Here is a 21,321-nt window from a genome sequence, read left to right as displayed (position 1 = left end):
CCCGTGGACTCAACCCTGATGAGGAAGTGGTGGATGAGGAGGAAGACCTGGAGGATGTGGAGCCCATGGCAGGGTCATCTGGGTGGCGTGGAGAGTCAGGACCTCTTTTCCACTCCAGAGGGGGCTAGCCAGTCCCTGCACTCTGGAGGCAGGAGAAGGGAGCTTTGGTAAGTGTGCATTTTGCTTTGATATTGCACAGTGAGAGGAGACTGAGCTCTCATGTACTTCGTTATATGGTACAAGAGGGATAAGAGACAGAAATTAATAACAGAGCCTATCCATCTATGCAGTGAAGCCATGGTGGAAAATTTTGTTAATGTACATGGGGATGTCCGAGGAATCCTCCATAGTGATTTCTAGGTTTCAGAGTAGCAGCCATGTTAGTCTGTATTCACAAAAAGAAAAGGAGTACTTGTGGCACCTTAGAGACTAACAAATTTATTTGAGCATAAGCTTTCGTGAGCTACAGCTCACTTCATCGGATGCATTCAGTGGAAAATACAGTGGGAAGATTTATATACACAGAGAACATAAAACAATGAGTGTTACCATACACACTGTAAGGAGAGTGATCCCTTAAGATCAGCGATTACCAGCAGGAGAGCTGGGGGGGGGGGAGGGAAGGGGAGAAAACCTTTCTGTAGTGATAATCAAGGTGGGCCATTTCCAGCCAGTGTTCCAACAGTGTTCCTCAGATGTTCTTTTCCTCCCTCCCCACCCCCCCGCTCTCCTGCTGGTAATCGCTGATCTTAAGTGATCACTCTCCTTACAATGTGTATAGTAACACCCATTGTTACATGTTCTCTGTGTATATAAATCTCCTCGCTGTATTTTCCACTGAACGCATCCAATAAAGTGAGCTGTAGCTCACGAAAGCTTATGCTCAAATAAATGTTAGTCTCCAGGGTGCCACAAGTATTCCTTTTCTTTTAGTGATCTCTAGGAAACTTTCCTGTGGGTATTCTGCAATCCTCTGCCAAAGATTCCTTGGGAGAGCTGCCTTGTTTCTGCCCCCACTGTAGGAAACTTTGCCTTGCCACCCAGCAATTATTTCTGCAGGGACTAGAGTGGCACACAGGTGAGCAGTACACGGAGCCAGTCTGAAGCCACACGCATGCAGGAGATGCTCCCTTACATCTTGGATTGCCCTTAGGAGCGAGATATCGGGTTTGATTACCCTAGCCTGTGGAAAAGGATACCGGTATTCAGAATAGGCTCCCTAGCCACTTAGTGACCCCCTTCCCAAACCACCGTTTGTCCCTTTCCCCTTGCCAATTGCCCCCTTCCCTGCAAACTAACCATAATTGGGACTTGTGGAGACCTGTGTGCTAGCCGAGGGACAGTGAGAGAGAGGTTATTTTTGTGATTCATGACTGAGTGCACTTGCAATACTGTCTCTTTTCATTGTTTCTTTGCTTTCTGCAGATGTGCCTTTGAGAACACTTCTATCCCGGCGGAGCACCTCCATTAGATAAGCCGCCAACCCAGAAGGAGTATGTTTTGCCAGGCGCTGCAGTCAACAGTTACAGCACAGAGTGAAACTAGAGCATGGAGGGAGACAATGAAAGACTGAGGCTGGATAGCGAGGAAAGGACATAGGGACAGGAGCGGATGACGAAGCATCTCAAGGACTGGACAGAGATGTTGAAGTCCCTCATTAGCCTGCAATCACAACAAATCTGTGCCCGACTCCCCCTTCAGCCACTACAGAACTCCTGTCCATGCCCTTCCCAAACTCCCCCACTGCATTCATTGTTCCCAGTCCCTCACAGTACCTGTGCACTCCACGTCTGGAGTTTACCAATGAAAGCTGGAGTTGTACCCATCTGTGAGAGCCCTAACTGTGAGACTGTTTTGTCATGTCCCCTGTTTGACCAAACATTTGTTTGATCCTGTTATTAAACTTGAGTCTTTTTGAAATTAAATGTCTTTATTTGTGAAATGCATAGATACATACATAAATCGTTCAGTGCTGACATTGAAACACATTGGCTATGGTAGGAATATGTGCTCCTTGCAATTAATGCTCAAGAAGCAAGCGTGACCCAGGTAATTCATGGTGACAAGTAAACATTGCCTGGCCAAATGCATTACGTATGGACACATTACTGGAAATCTAGGAATGCTCCTTCAAAACCCCCCTGATTTGAATAACCTCCCGCTATGCCCTTCTAATTGCCCTTGTATTGGATGCTCAAAATCAGCGGCCAGCCGATCAGCCTCATAGCCCACCCCTGGGGAAACTTTTCCCCCTTTGATTTGCAAATATTAGAGAGAGTACAGCAGGCCACAATGACCACTGGAATATTTTCCTCACAGAGGTCTAACCAGCCAAAAAGACAATGCCAGCAACCTTTTAATCGGTCAAAGGCACATTCAATGGTCATTCGGCACCTGCTTGTTGTTGAAGTGCTCCTTGCTGCTGTCTAGGTTCCCAGTGGTAAGGCTTCATGAGCCTCGGGAGCTCAAGGGATATGCGGGGTCTCCAAGGATTGCTGTAGGCATTTGCATGTTCCCCATTGGAATCTTCTGGTCTGGAAAGAGTCCCAGCATGCAGCTTTCTATACAGTCCAGTGTTCCAAAAGATGCATGTATCATGCACCTTCCCTGACCTCCCTGCATTAATGTCAGTGAAACGGCCTCAGTGATCCACGAGTGCCTGCAAGACCATGGAGAAGTAGCCCTTTTGGTTGATGTACTCCGTTGCAAGATGGTTTGGGGGCCAAAATTGGGATACGTGTTCCATCTGTTCCACTGCTGCAGTTAGGTAATCGCATTGCCTCAATGCAATCAGTTATTTCCTGGACATTACCGAGAGTCTCAGTCCTTCGTAGCAAGAGGTGATTAATCGCCCTGTACACTTGCATCACTGCAGCCCCCATGGTGGACTTTCTAACTCCAAACTGATTCGCAACTGATTGGTAGCAGACTGGAGTTGCCAGCTTCCACACATGGATTGCCACTCGCTTTTCCACAGTGAGGGCAGCTCTCATTCTGGTGTCCTTGCACTGCAGTGTTGGAGTGAGCACTGCACAGTTCCAGGAAGGTGGCTTTGCACATCTGAAAGTTCTACAGCCACGGCTTCTAATCCCATACATGCATCATGATGCGATGCCACCGCTCAGTTCTTGTTTCCTAACTCCAGTGCTGATGGTCCACTATGGCAAGCTGGTCCATGAATGTCAGCAGCAATCATGAATGATTCATTTCCATGGCAGACAGCAGGGTGGGCATCTGTTTCTCAGCTCATGAAATGCTGCAGGACCAGCCACGTTGTGTTCATAACACTTATCGCCACAATGGTCAGCAGCTCAGGATCCATGCTGACAGGCAGAGATGGAGGTCTATTGAAAAACGGCGTGAAACAAAGAAGGAACCCATGGAATGATGGGATGGAAAGAACTGCATCACGGGGCAGCAGGCACATTCTAGTAATGCACTGCAATCTGTTTGTAGAGCTCCCAGCAGCAGAGGGTGACAGAGGGTAGCGAGTTGCACAGTGGGATAGCTACCCACAATTCAACACTTTCTCTGTCAATGCAAGAGAAATGACTGTAAGCGTGCTCAGCTGACACAAGGAGCATTGTGTGGACATGCTCCACCGATGTTAAAGCGATTTATGATTGTTGACAGAACTTAAGTTGATTTAACTCTCTAGTGTAGTCGTGGCCTCAGTCACCCTTTAAAGTGCTGTGCTTAAGTTGATAAATCTTTGCTTGTTTTTAATTGCTTGGAATAAATATTTCTAAATCTCAGATTAAATGTATTTAAACGCAAGTTAAAATTGGTGGAGACAAGACTATAAGGACAAATTCCATCCATTACATTTTATTTATTTTTATTTAGCTTAGATTTTGTACTGTAAAATTGTCTTGGTTTGAAGTGTCAGGAGAAAGGTAGCGCTCGTTTTCCCCCCCCCCCCCCCCATTGACTCTCCTAAATGCTTTTCTTTTTGTGCATGAGGGCTGGACTCGGCACTCTGGAACTCTGTGGCTGGTTGGCTTGAGGAACGTGAATGAGTGACACATGATACCCTCTGCTGTGGACTGAGTATGGCCTTCGCTTTGCTCTTGGTCCTTGTTGGTCTTAATGCTCAGGAGCCAAAGCTGGAGAGTGCGTATTGCCTTGATAGTGGCCAGAACATCCCTTATGGAATAGAACTTGAGGTTTCTTTTAAATTGATTCGAAAATGATTGAGTTAAGATTTATTATTACTGCAGATGTACACTTCAACAGATTTCCATTTTGACAGTAAATATGCTAAAGATATTTAGGACGTTTGTCAGATACTCTAAATGCAGTAGAACCCCAAATTTATCAACAGCAATCATAATGAACAGCTAGTTACATGAACCATTTTTATCCCCCAAAGAAAAAATCAATGATTTATTTCACTAGTTACTACAGGACACTACAACACAGTATGTACATACAGTACTATATGACAAGACTTGGAGGGATTCTATTTTTGATAAATATTGGTAAATGTTGATTTCACGATATACAAACGGCTGAAAAAGTATTCCATTAATAATAATAGAAAATTGCAGATTGGTAAAGTAAAAGAATGTTCCTTGAACTTATTAAAGTTTTTATTTAAGGATATTTACTTTGTATATTTTGACGTGATGTTGACAATTCATGATTTTTAACAAATAAAAAGCTTTAAGTTGTTGAATCTCAACATCTGCTGTCATTAAATAATTGTCTGATCCTTCTCCATTGTCTGAATGTCTCCCGTAAGTTCCAGCAACTGTGAAAATTTAAATAAATTAAAAAAAATGCTCAAAACTGAACTTTGATATTGAAATTATAAAATAAAATAAAACTGAAGTCTTCCAAGCTTATGTATGATCGTAATATGCACACTGCCTACATTTTTTACCATTTATGTACATTATCATTGAATGAGTAATAAATTAACTTATGCACCTTATCTACTACAACTAACTTTGAAAAGCTCAATATTTTGATTTTTTTTTAATGTTATGAATTTTAGTCCCCAAATGGTTCATAAAATAGGAATTCTACGGTATTAACTGGTAATTGTAAGTATCTTGCTTTCCCATGAAAATGAGCATGCTGTCAATGACTGTGGTTACTTTTGATAAAAACAAATATTTTTTGAATAGATGAGTATTTTAATTTTACTAATAAATTGCATTAACATACTTTTCATAGTAATCTATTTTAATAATTTAGGGAGAATTGGTTTTTTCCTTAATTTAAAATTTATTCTTTTAGGTGGACATTCCATCTGTTATAACAAAGAAAATGCTAAAGGCAGCAATGAAACACATAGAAGTCATAGCTAAAGCCAGGCAGAAAGGTACTGTGAAACATTTGTATGCATGTTAATGTAAATTTAAAATAGTTTGTAAGTTTAAAATGCTAAGCCTAAAACTTTTGATGCTTCACATTTGCCAGTACTTTGGCTACTCTGTTCATTCTCAAATCTACTGTTGCCTTCATTTTTTTTAAAAACTCCATCACCCCGTCTGCTGTGGTGCTTGTCTGGGGATAGGGGGCCAAACCTGGGCAAGGACTGAATGCAGACAGTTTTTGTTCGATTTAGAAGAACATAAGAATGGGCATGCTGGGTCAGACCAAAGGTCCATCCAGCCCGGTATCCTGTGTGGCCAATGCCAGGTGCCCCAGAGGGAGTGATAACAGGTAATGATCAAGTGATCTCTCTCCTGCCATCCATCTCCACTCTGTGACAAACAGAGGCTACGGACACCATTCCTTGCCCATGCTGGCTAATGGCCATTAATGGACTTAACCTCCATGAATTTATCCAGTTCTCTCTTAAACCCTGTTATAGTCCTAGCCTTCACAACTTTCTCAGGCAAGGAGTTCCACAGGCTGACTGTGCGCTGAGTGAAGAAGAACGTCCTTTTATTTGTTTTAAATCTGCTACCCATTAATTTCATTTGATGGTCCCTAGTTCTTATATTGTGGGAACAAGTAAATAACTTTTCCTTATTCACTTTCTCCACACCACTCATGATTTTATATAACTCTATCATATCCCCCGAGTCTCCTCTTTTCCAAGCTGAAAAGTCCTAGCCTCTTTAATCTCTCCTCATATGGGACCCGTTCCAAACCCCTAATCATTTTAGTTGCCCTTTTCTGAACCTTTTCCAATGCCAGTATATCTTTTTTGAGATGAGGGGACCACATGTGTATGCAGTATTCAAGATGTGGGCGTACTGTGGATTTATATAAGGTCAATAAGATATTCTCTGTCTTATTCTCTGTTCCTTTTTTTAATGATTCCTAACATCACGTTTTCTTTTTTGACTGCCGCTGCACTCTGCATGGACATCTTCAGTGAATTATCCACAATCATTCCACATGTTTGTTGACCCCCTCAAAGAACTCTAATAGATTAGTAAGACATGATCTCCCTTTACAGAAATCATGTTGACTTTTGCGCAACAATTTATGTTCTTCTATGTGTCTGACAATTTTATTCTTTACTATTGTTTCAACTAATTTGCCCAGTACTGACGTTGGACTTACCAGTCTGTAATTGCCAGGATCTCCTCTAGAGCCCTTCTTAAATATTGGTGTTACATTAGCTATCTTCCAGTCACAGGGTACAGTAGCTGATTTAAAGGACAGGTTATAAACCATAGTTAATAGTTCTGCAATTTCACATTTGAGTTCTTTCAGAACTCTTGGGTGAATGCCATCTGGCCCCGGTGACTTGTTGTTGTTAAGTTTCTCAGTTAATTCTAAAACCTCCTCTAGTGACACTTCAATCTGTGACAATTCCTCAGATTTGTCACCTATGAAAGACAGCTAGGTTTGGGAATCTCCCTAACATCCTCAGCCGTGAAGACTGAAGCAAAGAATTCATTTAGTTTCTCTGCGATGACTTTATTGTCTTTAAGTGCTCCTTTTGTATCTCTATCATCTAGGGTCCCCACTGGTTGTTTAGCAGGGTTCCTGCTTCTGATGTACTTAAACTTTTTATTACCTTTTGAGTTTTTGGCTAGCTGTTCTTCAAACTCCTTTTTGGCTTTTCTTACATTTTTACATTTAATTTGGCAGTGCTTATGTTCCTTTCTATTTACCTCACTAGAATTTGACTTCCACTTTTAAAAGATGCCTTTTTATCTCTCACTGCTTTTTTTACATGGTGGTTAAGCCATGGTGGCTTTTTTTTTTTTTTTTTTTTTTTTAGTTCTTTTACTGTGTTTTTTAATTTGGGGTATACATTTAGTTGAGCCTCTATTATGGTGTCTTTGAAAAGTGTCCATGCAGCTTGCAGGGATTTCACTCTAGTCACTGTACCTTTTAATTTCTGTTTAACTAAACTCCTCATTTTTGCATAGTTCCCCTTTCTGAAATTAAATGCCACAATGCTGGGTTGTTGAGGTGTTCTTCCCACCACAGAAATGTTAAATGTTATTGCATTATGGTCACTATTTCCAAGGTTATAGTTACTTCTTGGACCAGATCCTGTGCTCCACTCAGGACTAGATCAAGAGTTGCTTCTCCCCTTGTGGATTCCTGTACCAGCTGCTCCAAGAAGCAGTCATTTAAAATATTGAGAAAGTTTATCTCTACATTTTGACCTGAGGTGACATGTACCCAGTCAATGTGGGGATAATTGAAATCCCCCACTATTATTGAGTTCTTTACTTTGATAACCTCTAATTTTCCTTAGCATTTCATTGTCACTATCGCTGTCCTGGTCAGGTGGTCGATAATAGATCCCTACTGTTATGTTCTTATTAGAGCATGGAATTACTATCCCTAGAGATTCTATGGCGCATGTGGATTCATTTAAGATTTTTATTTCATGACTGTCAACATGTAGACATTTAGTTAATTTAGAAATCTGGTCTTTTTCCTGGAGTGTGGAGCAGGAATGTGTTTTCCTGTTCAGTTCAGAGCAAAATATAGATATTTTTCTTAAGACATTCCTGGTGAATTCCAGATGAGCAACAATAAATGAAAGGATGCATGTGTATGTGAATATATTATTTAACTGAAATAAACTGTTATATAACTTACTAACTAAACTAAAATGAAACTATAATTAAATAACTGAAAACCGTGTTAATTTTATAGTTAGTGTGAAGTGACATCCATAATTTATTAAATGTAACCAATCCAAGTATGTAACTTATAATGCATAGGCAACCTTAACTTTGCCCTATGAGTGTATGCATTGAAATACAATCTGTACAAACCTTAGTCACACTTCAGGCCTCAATGTGCAGGTTAGATAGTGCCTAGTAAACGAACAGGGAAGTTCTTGGGGTAAAAAACTGTTTTAATATCCTCATTGTTCAACATGTGACGTGCATGTTCCTTCCCCTCCCCCCTGCACCTTAGCTACTGCACACCATCCAACACTGCCTTGAATAAGGAACTTTTTCTTCAGGATTTTGCTGAATTTATTGTCACCCCTGCGATGTCAGCAAGTATTGTACCTCTGTTCTGCATCTGTAAAATGAGGATAGAGAGGCTGTTTCTTGCCCGTGGTCACACACACAATCTATAGCAGAGGCAGGACTAGAACTAGAATCCGGGGTCCTAGTCCAGTGTCTTAACAGCACCACCATTCTTCATCTCCACCAGGTTCTTGTCTCATTCTCCACAGATTGTACATCTGTTGGAGTGAATGAGGTAGGATGCTTTGGACCCAGACCCAGTCACTGCAAATTTACTACATCACCATCCAGTGTGTACACACTGAGGCTCTGATTCAGCAAGGTACTTAAGAATGTGGTTAACTTTAAGCATGTGAGGAGTGCTGTTGAAGCTGGTGGGACTGCTTGCATGCTTGAAGTTAAGTAGGCCTACTTGCTGAATTGGGGCCTGAATATAGCATGGGTTCTGCAGAAAAAGTAATATGTAATCACTTTATGCAATACAACAGTCTTTAGTAATCAAAAGGGACTAGAGTTAGTGACACAGGCAACCTTAACTTCATCCATTTCTGAGTTTTCAGTGCTTTGCTTTGCAATCTTGACATTCTCTTAAATGTAGTCTTTATGTATGGAATTTTCTATGCTCTTTAAAAAGAAAAATGAAAACTCTGCCACATCTGGCAATTTGCTTGGAAGAAGTAGAATGCTCTGTACAGCACAGTGGTGTAATCAGTGTGACGGAGACCTTTTCCCCGTTCTTTATGCACCAGTACATAGCCTATGGAAGAAGACAGGACCATGGAGCCTTGCTTTCTTTCATATGCACATTTTCAGATGATATTCCACAATCCTTTGTCTATTAAACCTGCAGTTTCACTCCACTTCATTTAAGGATGAGTATGTCCATTGGAATCCTGACAATCCCTTCAATGGAAATTTCCATTCGGGTTGTGTACTCTATTTTGCGGAATGTCAGTGGAACTTTGGGAGCCTGCATGAGGTATAATTTAAACAAATCAAATCTAACTTTCACCAAGCAATGAAAGGTACATCTTGTGGTGCTATTATAGTAAATTTAAAGCTTCCATGGCCAGTTGCTAAGGTGCTAACGCTGTTCAGAAAAAAAATTGCAAACATTTTTCTCACCAGAAGAACTGCATTTTTTCACTTCTGTGCTTGTAAATGACATATTGTGGGTGGGGGTTTTTTTTTTGAGATTTTTCCGGGAAAAATATTTCTACCTGACTGAGAGCAGATATACCCAATTTCAGCTGAAAATGTGAAATTAAGAAATGTGTAAATAGCTGAAAATAACTCCTTGTAACGTGAAGGTTTCCTAAGCTTTCCCCAGAAGTGTTGCTATATACACCACCATGGTTCAGAGATCTGGACTTAAAGCCTTACCTTGGTTTCAGTTCTCTTTTGGCCTCTTCCCATGGTTTTCTTTTTCCTCTTTCTACACCCTTCATCTCCAAGGTCTTTCTCTCCCTTTTTCTTTCAACTTTTTCCTCTCCTCTATTTCAGACCGCTCTCTGCTATCTCCTATGGTGACTCCTTATTTACAGTTTCCAGAGTGTGTCTCTTCCTGCTGCTTTCAGCAATGCCAGTTAGCTAAATCTCATCAGGTGGTATAAGGATCTATAATAATTGACTCACTCTCAGAATATGTTAACTGAGATTTATTTTGTGCACAGATTCTAGTAAACTAAATACACCTATCTGTAGCCCTCTAATTCACAGGTTCTATTCTGCAATTAATTCATTTTTAGTGTATTTCTTGGCACAGGGCCTTTGTTGAATTAATTCACACCTTGTTGTGCAGATTTACTACAACCCAGTCCTTGCCCTTAAAGTGATTTAAAGGGATTATAAAATGTTTATTGCTAATTAAGATGCAGAGGTTTTACCTGTGAAAAAAGTATTCCTTTTTTTTTTTTTTTTTTTTTTTCAAAACAGCTACTGATATGTGAATACTTTATACTTTTGACCAAATAGTCCCAGGTCAACTTTAATTTAAACACAGTGAAAAGCAGCACAAAAGATGTATTGCTTCAATCTTTCTTCCAAAGCAACTTTGGAATATAAATTAAGTAGGAAACATATTACATAGCTAAAAATTCTACTCTCAGATGTTTCCAAATTATATTTAGAGCAAACCCATAAATAAGAGCCTTGGAGAGTGAAACTTAGGTAAAAGCAAATGGAGAAAAGCTCTAGTATAATTAAAAATCAAACCAGGCTTAAATTGTCCACTAAATGGTAATATTGAATTGGTCCAGTGAAGAAGTTACTATTTTTTTACAGAAGAAGGTGGAAATTTTATGTAGGCTTTGAAGTAAGTCTTTTCAGAGTAGAGCCAATGTCCTACTAGGTATCTTTTTTTCTTATACAGTTGTTACTTTGTTTCAGAGTAGCAGCTGTGTTAGTCTGTATTCGCAAAAAGAAAAGGAGTATTTGTGGCACCTTAGAGACTAACCAATTTATTTGAGTATAAGCTTTCGTGAGCTACAGCTCACTTCATTGGATGCATCCGATGAAGTGAGCTGTAGCTCACGAAAGCTTATGCTCAAATAAATTGGTTAGTCTCTAAGGTGCCACAAGTACTCCTTTTCTTTTTGTTACTACGTGTATCTTTGACAACTGTGCATATGTTACAAGACATTATTAAGATATTTTTATCAGTGGTTTTCAGTGTGTGGGGGGGTCTGCAGACTGTTTAAGATTTCCAAAGGAGTCTGCACCTCCATTTGAAATTTTTTAGGAGTCCGTAGATGAAAAAAGGCTAAAAACTGCTGTCACAGATCGAAGTGGAAAGAAATCTCCTCACCCATTACTTCACAAGGGTAGGAAGGAAAAGAGTAGAACATGCTAAACCTTTGTTTTCTTGCAGTGAAAAATGCAGAGTTTTTACAGCAAGCTGCTTTAGAAGAATATGGACCAGAACTCCATGTGGCTTTGAGGAGTCGAAGAGATGAACTTCACTATTTAAGAAAACTTACTGAACTTCTTTTCCCTTATATTCTTCCCCCAAAGGCAACAGACTGCAGGTATCAAATATATTAGAAGTTGTATTATTTACAACAGTTGCATTCCATGTATCACTGCAGTTCTTAATGGTGTTAAAGTGGGTGAAGGACAGTGTCAGCCTGAACTTTGAATTTGTTTTCTGTTTAAGTACCAAGCGTATTAAGTGTAATTTAAAGAGTGAATTCTTACTTAATGTTTTTGTTGTTTGTATATTTCTGTACAAAAGAGACTAAGTATCTGTTAACTAGGGGGAAGGAAAAAGAATTAAGATGGAGTAGCAGCACTTGGTCAGTTTCCTTGCTTCTACAGTAGTGAACTTAAGTGAAACTCCAAATACAAAAAAATAAAATGAAAGAATAATTTGTTGCTTCCTGGGATCCACTGCAGTGATAGGTTAGTGTGCTTGTTCTAGATGTGTGCACTGAAGTAGATGAAGCTTATTGGGCTCATAAGGTATTTGAACGGGATAATGCTGTTTCAGTATACTAATGGTTATCACATTGCAGGAAACAGCAAAGAAAAGTAGCTGCTTCTCAACTTACCCATTTTTACAGTTGGAAATTACCAATGTCTTTCTTAAAGCTAAAATATATGATTTTTGCTGTTCTGTATGAGCCTTCCATTAGGGTTAGTGAGATATGCATGCATCGTGAATTTATGTCCAGTTCCTACACAACGTTGATTTTTGAAAACTGAACTGAACTGTAGGGGTGGGAGGTGTTAATGCAAGCTGGTCACTGGGGGTGGGTGGGCAGCTTGATAGGCATCAGTAGCTATGCTCGCATAGATAGGTGGCAGCACTGAAGTCTGAGACATCTACATGCAGTTTTTGCACCAATTTAACTGAATATGTTGACAGACCAATTTAGTTAAATCAGCGGAACCCCTTAATGTGGTGCAGTTACCAGTATAAAATTGCTTATCAGTATAGCGAGTTTTGGTAAATGTTCAACTGGTAGCAGGCTGGCCACTAGCTTGCATTTTCTGAGCTCCATATGTGGCATCAAACTAGGTCCCTTCTGAAACCTGACCCCCCTCCCCCCTCCAGACTTATACTACATAGACAGGCTTTTACTCTGTAAGTGGTGCTTGGGTGCATCATTGATGTAGAACAGTGGACCACTTGCTTCACAAGCGCCTCATCTTCAGAACAACATTTGTTTTAGGTTGTCGGAGTGTACCATGAAAGGATTTATAGGAAGAATATATAACAGATCCCAGCTGAAGAAGTTAAGAATCTACATGTTCCTTATCTAGACTTCTTTCATTGGCACAATAGAAAACCTATGTTTCAATACTAAAGGAGGAGGATGGGGTAGTCAGCACAGTCTAAGTATTGAAAACAAGTCAACCTGTGTGTTGAGATAAGGACCTGCTTCCAAACACAAGCATGAGCTTCCAAACACAAGCTTTAAAAGGGAGTGCTGAGAATTAAGCAATGAGCTGAGTGAAAAGAGATGTATTTGCCCCTTAGTTTCCATATGTTGAATCAGTTTAGACATCTTGTGATTCTGAGACTGAATGTGTGGAGTACTGGAATATCTTTTAAAATAACATGTTTTTATTAAATAAGGAAAGACATTTTAGTACAAAAATATTAACTTTACGTATCTCATCCCATCACAAATTATGAATGTAATAACGTGAGTTACTATGAAAATGTAATACAATTTTTTTTTCCTTTCAGATCCCTGGCATTGCTTATAAGAGAGATCCTGTCTGGTTCTGTTTTCCTTCCCTCCATGGACTTCTTAGCTGACCCAGTGAGATTTTGGAGCAGTAGATTTTTATAAAGATTGGATAGAAAGTCACTTGTCTGATCTTCAGTTTTAAATTGGAAGAAAATTTCACAACTGTCTGAATACAGCTTTGCTGCAGGCAAAGATTAGTTGAGCTTGTGGAATTGCCTGTAGTCAGCTGTAACTCACCTGACCTACATTGACATTAAAATGACAAACAGCTCTCATCTTTGCAGGATGGAGAACTTGTGTCTGTGCATGTCTCATTTGGGAAGGTTTCAGAGTAGCAGCCGTGTTAGTCTGTATTCACAAAAAAGAAAGAGTACTTGTGGCACCTTAAAGACTAACAAATTTATTTGAGCATAAGCTTTCGTGAGCTACAGCTCACTTCATCGGAATGCATCCAATGAAGTGAGCTGTAGCTCACGAAAGCTTATGCTCAAATAAATTGGTTAGTCTCTAAGGTGCCACAAGTACTCCTTTTCATTTGGGAAGTTCATTGATTTAAGAATCTGGATGTAGAAATAATTCAGGTGTCAATCTAAAAGTTGTTAAAACCATTTTTTAATTATTCTGCTTATGTTTGCAATTTTAAGATATGAAAATTGTCAGAATCTTGCTAGAAACTTGGATGGCAGTGAAATGATTTTCAGACAGATTGGTTTGTTGTCATTTGTTTGTTTTTTCCATTAGGATACTGTCAACCATTTGCTTCTCAAATTCATTGATGATAGCCCAGTGAGTACTGACAAAATGAGAACATTTATAATAGATTCACACATATCAGTGTCAATCTTACTCAGTAGGTCAACACTCTTTCTACAGCCTGAAAAAGCAACTGAGCCAGCTGCTTCTTTGATTCCATTCCTGCAGAAATTTGCAGACCCTCGCAATAAAAAACCATCTGTAAGTGAAAAAACTCACTAAATACAGATTTTGAATAAGTATTGTATGAGCTGTACATATTACCAGTGCTCTTTTTCATTGCTTCTATTAGATAAGCTTTATTTTAATGAAAGATTGAGAAATATACCAACTGCATTTTCCACTTCATGTTTAGGTCCTGAAGCTGGAATTGAGGGAGATTAGAGGACAGCAAGACCTTTTGTTTCGCTTCATGAACTTTCTGAAACAGGAAGGGGCAGTACATGTGTTGCAGTTTTGTCTGACTGTAGGTAAGATTACCCTAGTATGCTTAGGTGTACTCATTGAACTTAAACAGTGAGTTTAGGTGCTGGTCCGTTAGTGGATTCTGCAATCAAAGACTGCATCTCGAAGCAAAGGACTGAGCTGAGGTTCTGTGTTCAGTTTTTACTTAGATATTTCCTGACATTTTAATGCTGAACTTGACAACATTAATGTTGCTTCATTGTGGGGGTTTTTGCATTTAATTGGATTTCTATTTAGTTGAGAAGATTTATTTAAAAAATTTTCATCACAAGGAAAAAAAAAAGGCCTTGTCAATTATACAATGTAAAGCCTGGGATATCTTGATTTTCCTTTAAAGAAAACTATTGTATTTACCCTTGCTACAATCTCTCTAAAAAGATGTATGGCAGACTATGAAAATTCTGTGAGAATCTTTGTTCTAACTTATGAAAGTTCTGACTTCTGGGTGTGCCTCCCTTTTTTTGCAGAATGTAAAGGAGGTTGAAACTTGTTCAGCAGCTGTGTCCCTTTTGCCGTTACTTATTCAAATTCTGTTACACAGACAGCTTTCTAAGCACTCATTTGAGAATCAAATGGTAGAGAATGGGCAATGGCTGTAGTTCACAAGCAAGATTTTCAGCAAGGAGGCACAACCAGAAGTCTCAACCAGAAGGGAAATAATGAAAATGTTCATAACCCGTAGTCTTCCAAAGCAACATTGTGAATTTTACTGTGGAAGGGAATAATTAGTTTTATTGCAGCTCTTATTTTTATAACTTTAGATTTAAACTATAAGTATTAACACAACTTAACAAAATCTCTAATGCAGTTTATTAGCTTGATCATAAATTTTAAACATTTAAGGTTTTATGTATAGCCATATCTGCTGGAAAGGTATCTGAAGGTATACACTGGAGTCGAGAGGTGTGATTGCAGCGGGTGTAGATGTAACCAAGGCAGCTAGTAGCCATTCAGATATATACCCAGGTTCCTGCATAGACAGAACTTTCCTGTGCTGCCACCCACACTACCCTGGATTCACTGCTGTTGTTACTCCAGCTGTTCTTGATCTAGCTAGATCAAAGCTAGCTCAGGTATGCTGCAATCAAATGTCCTGAATGCAGTGTAGACATACCCTGATGGCTGATCTGTGTGCCACTTTAAGGTGCCACCATTTATATTAACTAAGTTTGATCAACACATGCATTTTCTTTCCCTCACCTTCCAGAGGAATTTAATGACAGAATTTTGCAACCAGAATTATCAGATACTGAAAAAATGTCTCTTCATGAAGAGGTGCAGAAAATCTACAAAACCTATTGTTTGGATGAAAGTATTGACAAAATTAGATTTGATCTTTTTATCGTGGAAGAGATTCAAAGAAGTAAGTTTGAGTTGGAAAAGAATGATCAAGAATTTATACTGGAATCTATAAAGCATTCTGTCAGACTAAAAAAAGTCCTAGTCGATCCAAATAATAAATAACTTTAAATTTATCATAACCATACAACCTAATTAACAAACCAAAGGTGTGTAAGAATGCATATACTCCTATCTCTGGATTTTCCCTGCATAATGTTCTCTATGAATGATAATGTATTTAAATCCTGCTTTACCAAGTACTTCAGTGTTCCAATATTTTGGCTGCATTCTGCGTGGATTTATACAGACTAATTTGAGACTGCGACCTGTAAAAATCAGAAAAACTTTATGAACAACAATGGCACATCCAGTTAATATTTACAGCAGGATTTTTTTTCTGCAGTTGCTGAAGGTGAATATGTAGATGTTGTGAAACTTCAAACTATGCGATGCCTTTTTGAAGCATATGAACATGTTCTTTCCCTCTTAGAGAATGTCTTTACCCCTATGTTCTGTCACAGTGATGAGGTAAGCATGAAAGACTTGAAGTCTTGCCTTTAAGCACAGTTGTTTCTTTTTTAAAATGGCAGTGTAAATGTGACAGCTTAAACAATAGTTTTGCTCTTTGTATGTATTCAAAATGTTATCTATTTAATTGGTAAAAATAGGTGCTTTTATTATTTTTTACTCCTATTATCAGGGTAGAGCCAATATAACTGAGGCCTGGTCTACGCTACAAAGTTATGTCGATGTAAGCTGTCTTGTGTTGACCTAGTTTTGCGTTTCTATGTTTAAATATGTCTCACCCTGATGTAAATTGCCCATTAGGCCAACATAATAACACAGCCTCCCAGAGCAGAATTGAGCAAAGGTCAATGTACGGAGGTCGATGCAGCACGTGTGTAGATGCTGCATTACCTAGATCAATCCTAACAGCCCTCCAGCAGCTGTTCCACAGTGCCTCAAGTTGACTGCTGTGGCACCATTATGAATTCTACTACCCATGGGTCACTAGGACCAGAAGCTCCCCCCTCCTTGTTAAAAACCCTATGAATTTTTGGAATTCCTTTTTCCTCCATGTCCGGCTTGGCAATCACACCTAGCAACTCTCCATATTGAGTGCAACTGCCCAGTTGACCATGTCAGCTGCATGCTCCAGACATGCTCCTACCTGGAGTGGACAGAAGATATTGGCACTCTTGGGCCTGTAGGGACAAAAGGCTGTGCTGGCACAGCTCTGAACCAGCCATAGAAGCATGGACATCTCTGAGCAGATTGCTTGAGGGATGCAGGAGAAGGGTATGACAAGGACCAGCAGCAGTGCTATCTGAAAACCAAGGCGTTGTGGCAGACATACCAGAAGGCCAGGGAGGCCAACAATTGATCTGGTGCCAAGCCACAGACCTGCTGCTTTTACAAAGAACTGCAAGCCATATATGGCAGAGACCGCACTACCACCTAGCACAAAACTCTCAATACCTTCGGGGAACCCAAGTCCCAGGCCTCGGCTATGAACGGCGAGGAGGAGGAGGTGGGACAGGTGACTGGGGGATCTACCGCAGTCCTGTCACTTGAGCATGGGCAAGCCTGATGCAAGGGAAGGAACCTCAGGTAAGTGTGGGTTTTTTCATTACAGAAATGCCACCCCCATTCTCCCCCTCTGCTCCTCCTCCCCCTGCCCCCCCCATAGAATAGGAGGACACAGCTTTTGACTTTTGATTAATTTACTTGTGCTAAAGAGGTAATGGAACAACCAAGAGAGGTAGAGTTGCCATCTGCTTTTCATTCCTCTCTAGAGTTAAGCAGGGGGGACCAAGTGGGACAGTTGTTTGTATATGTAGGGATGTTCCTTGAATCCTCCTGAGAGGTCTCAGTGAAACTTTCATGGAGATACTCTGCAATCCTCTGCTTAAGGTTTCTAGGGATTGACTGCCTTATTTCTTCTTCTGTGATAGGACACTTTCCCATGCCAGTTAGCAATAACTTTGCATTACACAATTGCAGTACACAGGCTAGCGGCATATGGGCCCAGGCAGCTTCAGGACACTAGGAGCAGCTGTGCTCTTTCTCCCTTTGTTACCCTCAGGAGTGAGATATCAGCTAAAATCACCAATGCCTGTGGAAAATGTTGCCAGCATTCAGTGCCAATGCCCTATGCTACTAGGTTCATGCAACCAAGCAGTTCTCTCCTCATTTCCCTCATCCCCAGCTGGCCATAATCACAGTGGCTAATGCACAAGCAATTGCAAACAAAAGTGAGAATGAGCATGTAATGCTTAAAACTTTAGGAGAGCAAGGGGAGTGATTTCTGCAGTTTTGCTTTCTGCAGTAAATGTACTGACAATGGTATCTCTGTTTTTCTTCTGCAGCTGCTGCTATTGCAGCCTTGAGGGACTCCACCTCCATACCTGCAGAATATCTGACCAAAATAAGGAGGAAAGGGACTTGGGATGGTATGATGGAATGCACAGGTGTATTCACAACCTACACACTACTGTAATAATCTTTGTGCAAAATATGCCTTGTAAGATATAATTTAAAAGCTAATAACTCACAGGTCAGTCTTATCATGGTAAAATATATGTAGCAACATTGTATGTGAAGTTATAAAATTCCCCTGTATGATGTTGTTAGCCCCCAGGGAGAAGTCATCAGACAGGGCTGTCCTGAGCAAAAGAAAGTGTGTTTGCCTTGATTTGCATTTAAGCAGTAAATGCAGTCATCAAACAGAAAGGGGGGAAGGGAGGAAACAAAAGGAAACCTGCATCTGAACATAGTCAGGTGCAAGAACCCAGCAGGAAGCCTCCTTCCACACTAGAAGTGCTGTCTCCTTATGCTCAGCTGGAAATGCCTTTCAAAAGGGGGACTGAAACTATAAAAAGAGGGTCAAAGACCCCAAGTGATCTCTCTCTTCCTGGCCATCTCTCTCTTTCTACCTGAGAAGATCAGAGAAACAGCTGCTGGACTTAGAGGGATGGGTCCTGACCTGAAAAGCTTGGTCAGTAATGCTTCTAGAAGGATGTGGTAAGGACTCTACTTTGAATCAAGTATAGTTTAAAGTAGGCACTAGGAAGCATTTTATCTTTTATTTTTCTTGTAACCGTTTCTAACTTTTATGCATCATTTTTTAAGTTGCTGATTTAAGTAAGCCTATTCCAAACTGGTGCTTTCTGAGGATTCTGATTCAAACCTGATTAGACCAACAATCTCCTTCCTTAGAGGTTTTTAAGGTCAGGCTTGACAAAGCCCTGGCTGGGATGATTTAACTGGGACTTGGTCCTGCTTTGAGCAGGGGGTTGGACTAGATGACCTTCTGGGGTCCCTTCCAACCCTGATATTCTATGATTCTATGATTACTTGTACTCCCTTCAAATCTCTCTTTGTAGTTAAATAAACTTGGTTTTTTCTTTCATTGAAACTAATACAGTGTGTTTAAATTAAATTGTTGGGCAACTCCATTTAAGGTGGTAAATTGTTCTGTTTTGTTCCCTTAAAGGGACAACAGATCTAATATCTCTGGACAGTCCAGAACATACATTTTTGGGAGAAAGTCCGGGACTGGGAGTGTTTTGGGGTCACCCTGCAGAAGTGTAACCCAAGTGTGGCTGGCAGGTTGCATTACACATAGACACTTAGGGTCTGACTTGCTTGCTGGAGGGCTTTTTGTGAGCGGCCCAGGTGAGAGCTATTATAACAAAGCATTGTAAGGCACCCAAGGTTGCAGAGCCAAGGTAACAGAGCCCCTCACTGGAATGGACTGCACACTGGTATGTAACACATATTCAATGATATCCTGCATTGGACTATCAGTACAAGGCTTAGAGGATGAATATTGGGGGCAGCTTGGAGAAGGAGAAAGTAGAGAGGAGAAAGGTACAGGAAAAGGAGAGGGAGATGCTCCAGACATAATGGGGCTTTTAAGGCAGCAAATACAGATGCTGCAGTCTCTGGTGTACTCAGGTTTGCTTTCCTCTGCAACCCACTGAGAACTCAATATCAGGATCTCCCTTTACCCTCCCCTCAACACTCCATGTGACATCAGAGATCACTACACTACCCTTACCACTCCACCTTGGGAAACATTAAAGAAAATCACGGCTTTGTGTACACTGACCTGTGAAAACCAAGGTTGGCATAGGAATAGCTGAAATGGACATAAATGTTCTGTCTGCTTCTTAAGTTCTGTTTTCTTAAGTATTGGTAAGTTTTTAAAATATATTTGTTTTAAAATTTCACGATTTCTTTTTTACAGTGAATTCAGTTACTAAATAGTTTTATTAGTTTGCAACATCTGCTACTGAGTGCTTAGCAGGTCTGAAAGTAATCAATTACCTCTTACTAACAGTGTGACACAACTCGTAGATTAAGACGCAAACAAAATTAATAGACGTATTGACAATGTTTTATTCCTAAACATACAGCAATCACCACACAATTCCTAACAGCCCATAAAAGATCAGGGCCAGGTAAGCTCGGCACATGGATTCAGGAATATTGGCTTGTGCACCCAAATGTTCTGCAACCACTGCTTGTCCTCCCAAGCCTGCATTATGATGCAATCCTATCAGTCAGTGATCGTTTCTTGGGCCCAGAAGTGGTGCTCCATCATCTGCAGCTACTTTGTGAATGCCACCAACCTTGAATTGGTTCTCACCATCTCCCACAGCAATCTGGCCTCCAAGAAATCATCATGTTCCCCACTGATTTGGTGGTTCTTGCAGCTCTGCAAATAATTCATGATCGTGTGCTCTGTTTCCAACACCCATGGCAGTGCAGAGCTGTGTAGGCTTCATGCTTCTGTCAGAGACAATGGTCAGCAAGGAGGGCTGCGGGTTTGTGGGATTTTGAGAAAAAGATGCAAAAATTATGGTTTACAGTTGACATTATGGGAGGAGACAGTTGCACAGTGCAAAATTGACCTCATGCTCCTTGTCACCCATGTGCAACTCGTTTTGGCCCCACCACGCATTGCCAAAACTTCCAAAAGACAGAGCACTGCAATGTCGTGGGTTTCACACTGGGATACCTGCCCATGGTGCACCTCACCATGCATCAATGCAAGCACTCCTTTTGAGTACACGTAGCGCCAATGCAAGGAGCCAAGTGTGCAGTCGCACAAGTGATGTACTAACAATGACAGCTTTATGATGACATAACTTGCATTGACATAAGTTTGTGGAGTAGAAATGGCCTCCTAAAGGGAGCTAGATTCTTAGTGGCTTTCACATCAACAGAACTGTTAATTAGTTCCAGTTCCAGAATTTTTGATGATGCAAGAGCCTGAAAGAATAAAACTTCCTTTTCAGATATTAGGTTGAGTTTGCAGCACTGACTCTTCTTTTAGAAAAAGGCTTTTTTCTACTTCTATAGTTGCAATTTCTATCTAGAAGTAATGGACATATAATACATGTGGAACACCATGAATGATGTTCTTAGTTGTTTTTCAGACTATAACAGCACTTCAGGACTCGTATCAGTTTTATGCTACAAAGTTAGGTTGACCTAGCTACGTTGCTCAGGGGTGTGAAAAATTCCTCAAGCCATGTAGTTAAGCTGACAACACCCAGTGTAGATCTTCCATTGATCTAGCTACCGCCTTCCGGGGAAGTGGCTTAATTGCAGTGATGGAAGAACCCCTCCCATCACTATAGTGA

General features: G+C 40.3%; 1 protein-coding gene and 1 long non-coding RNA gene across 10 annotated transcripts in view; both read left to right on the top strand.

Moving 5' to 3' along the window:
• SNX14 (sorting nexin 14) overlaps nucleotides 1-21,321 on the top strand; it is an 83,753-nt gene that overhangs the window by 26,787 nt on the left and 35,645 nt on the right. For 5 of the 9 annotated variants that reach the window (XM_038393779.2, XM_038393776.2, XM_038393775.2 and 2 more), the window contains exons 7-14: nucleotides 5,245-5,329; nucleotides 11,281-11,437; nucleotides 13,105-13,180; nucleotides 13,850-13,894; nucleotides 13,982-14,062; nucleotides 14,217-14,331; nucleotides 15,534-15,689; nucleotides 16,071-16,195. In XM_038393779.2, coding sequence (XP_038249707.1) covers nucleotides 5,245-5,329; nucleotides 11,281-11,437; nucleotides 13,105-13,180; nucleotides 13,850-13,894; nucleotides 13,982-14,062; nucleotides 14,217-14,331; nucleotides 15,534-15,689; nucleotides 16,071-16,195 — 840 coding nt within the window. Of the gene's footprint in view, nucleotides 1-5,244; nucleotides 5,330-11,280; nucleotides 11,438-13,104; nucleotides 13,181-13,849; nucleotides 14,063-14,216; nucleotides 14,332-15,533; nucleotides 15,690-16,070; nucleotides 16,196-21,321 lie in introns of all 9 variants that reach the window. The other 4 variants (XM_038393774.2, XM_043510622.1, XM_038393777.2 and 1 more) reach the window with 1 other exon arrangement.
• On the top strand, nucleotides 179-1,946 carry LOC119852537. The gene is made up of 3 exons (XR_005291713.2): nucleotides 179-360; nucleotides 944-1,078; nucleotides 1,426-1,946. It is a non-coding gene; the product is annotated as an uncharacterized LOC119852537 (long non-coding RNA).

Source organism: Dermochelys coriacea, chromosome 3 (genome assembly GCF_009764565.3).
Source record: "Dermochelys coriacea isolate rDerCor1 chromosome 3, rDerCor1.pri.v4, whole genome shotgun sequence".
In the NCBI taxonomy this organism is placed as follows: domain Eukaryota; kingdom Metazoa; phylum Chordata; order Testudines; family Dermochelyidae; genus Dermochelys; species Dermochelys coriacea.
This window is presented reverse-complemented; position numbering and strand designations above follow the sequence as displayed.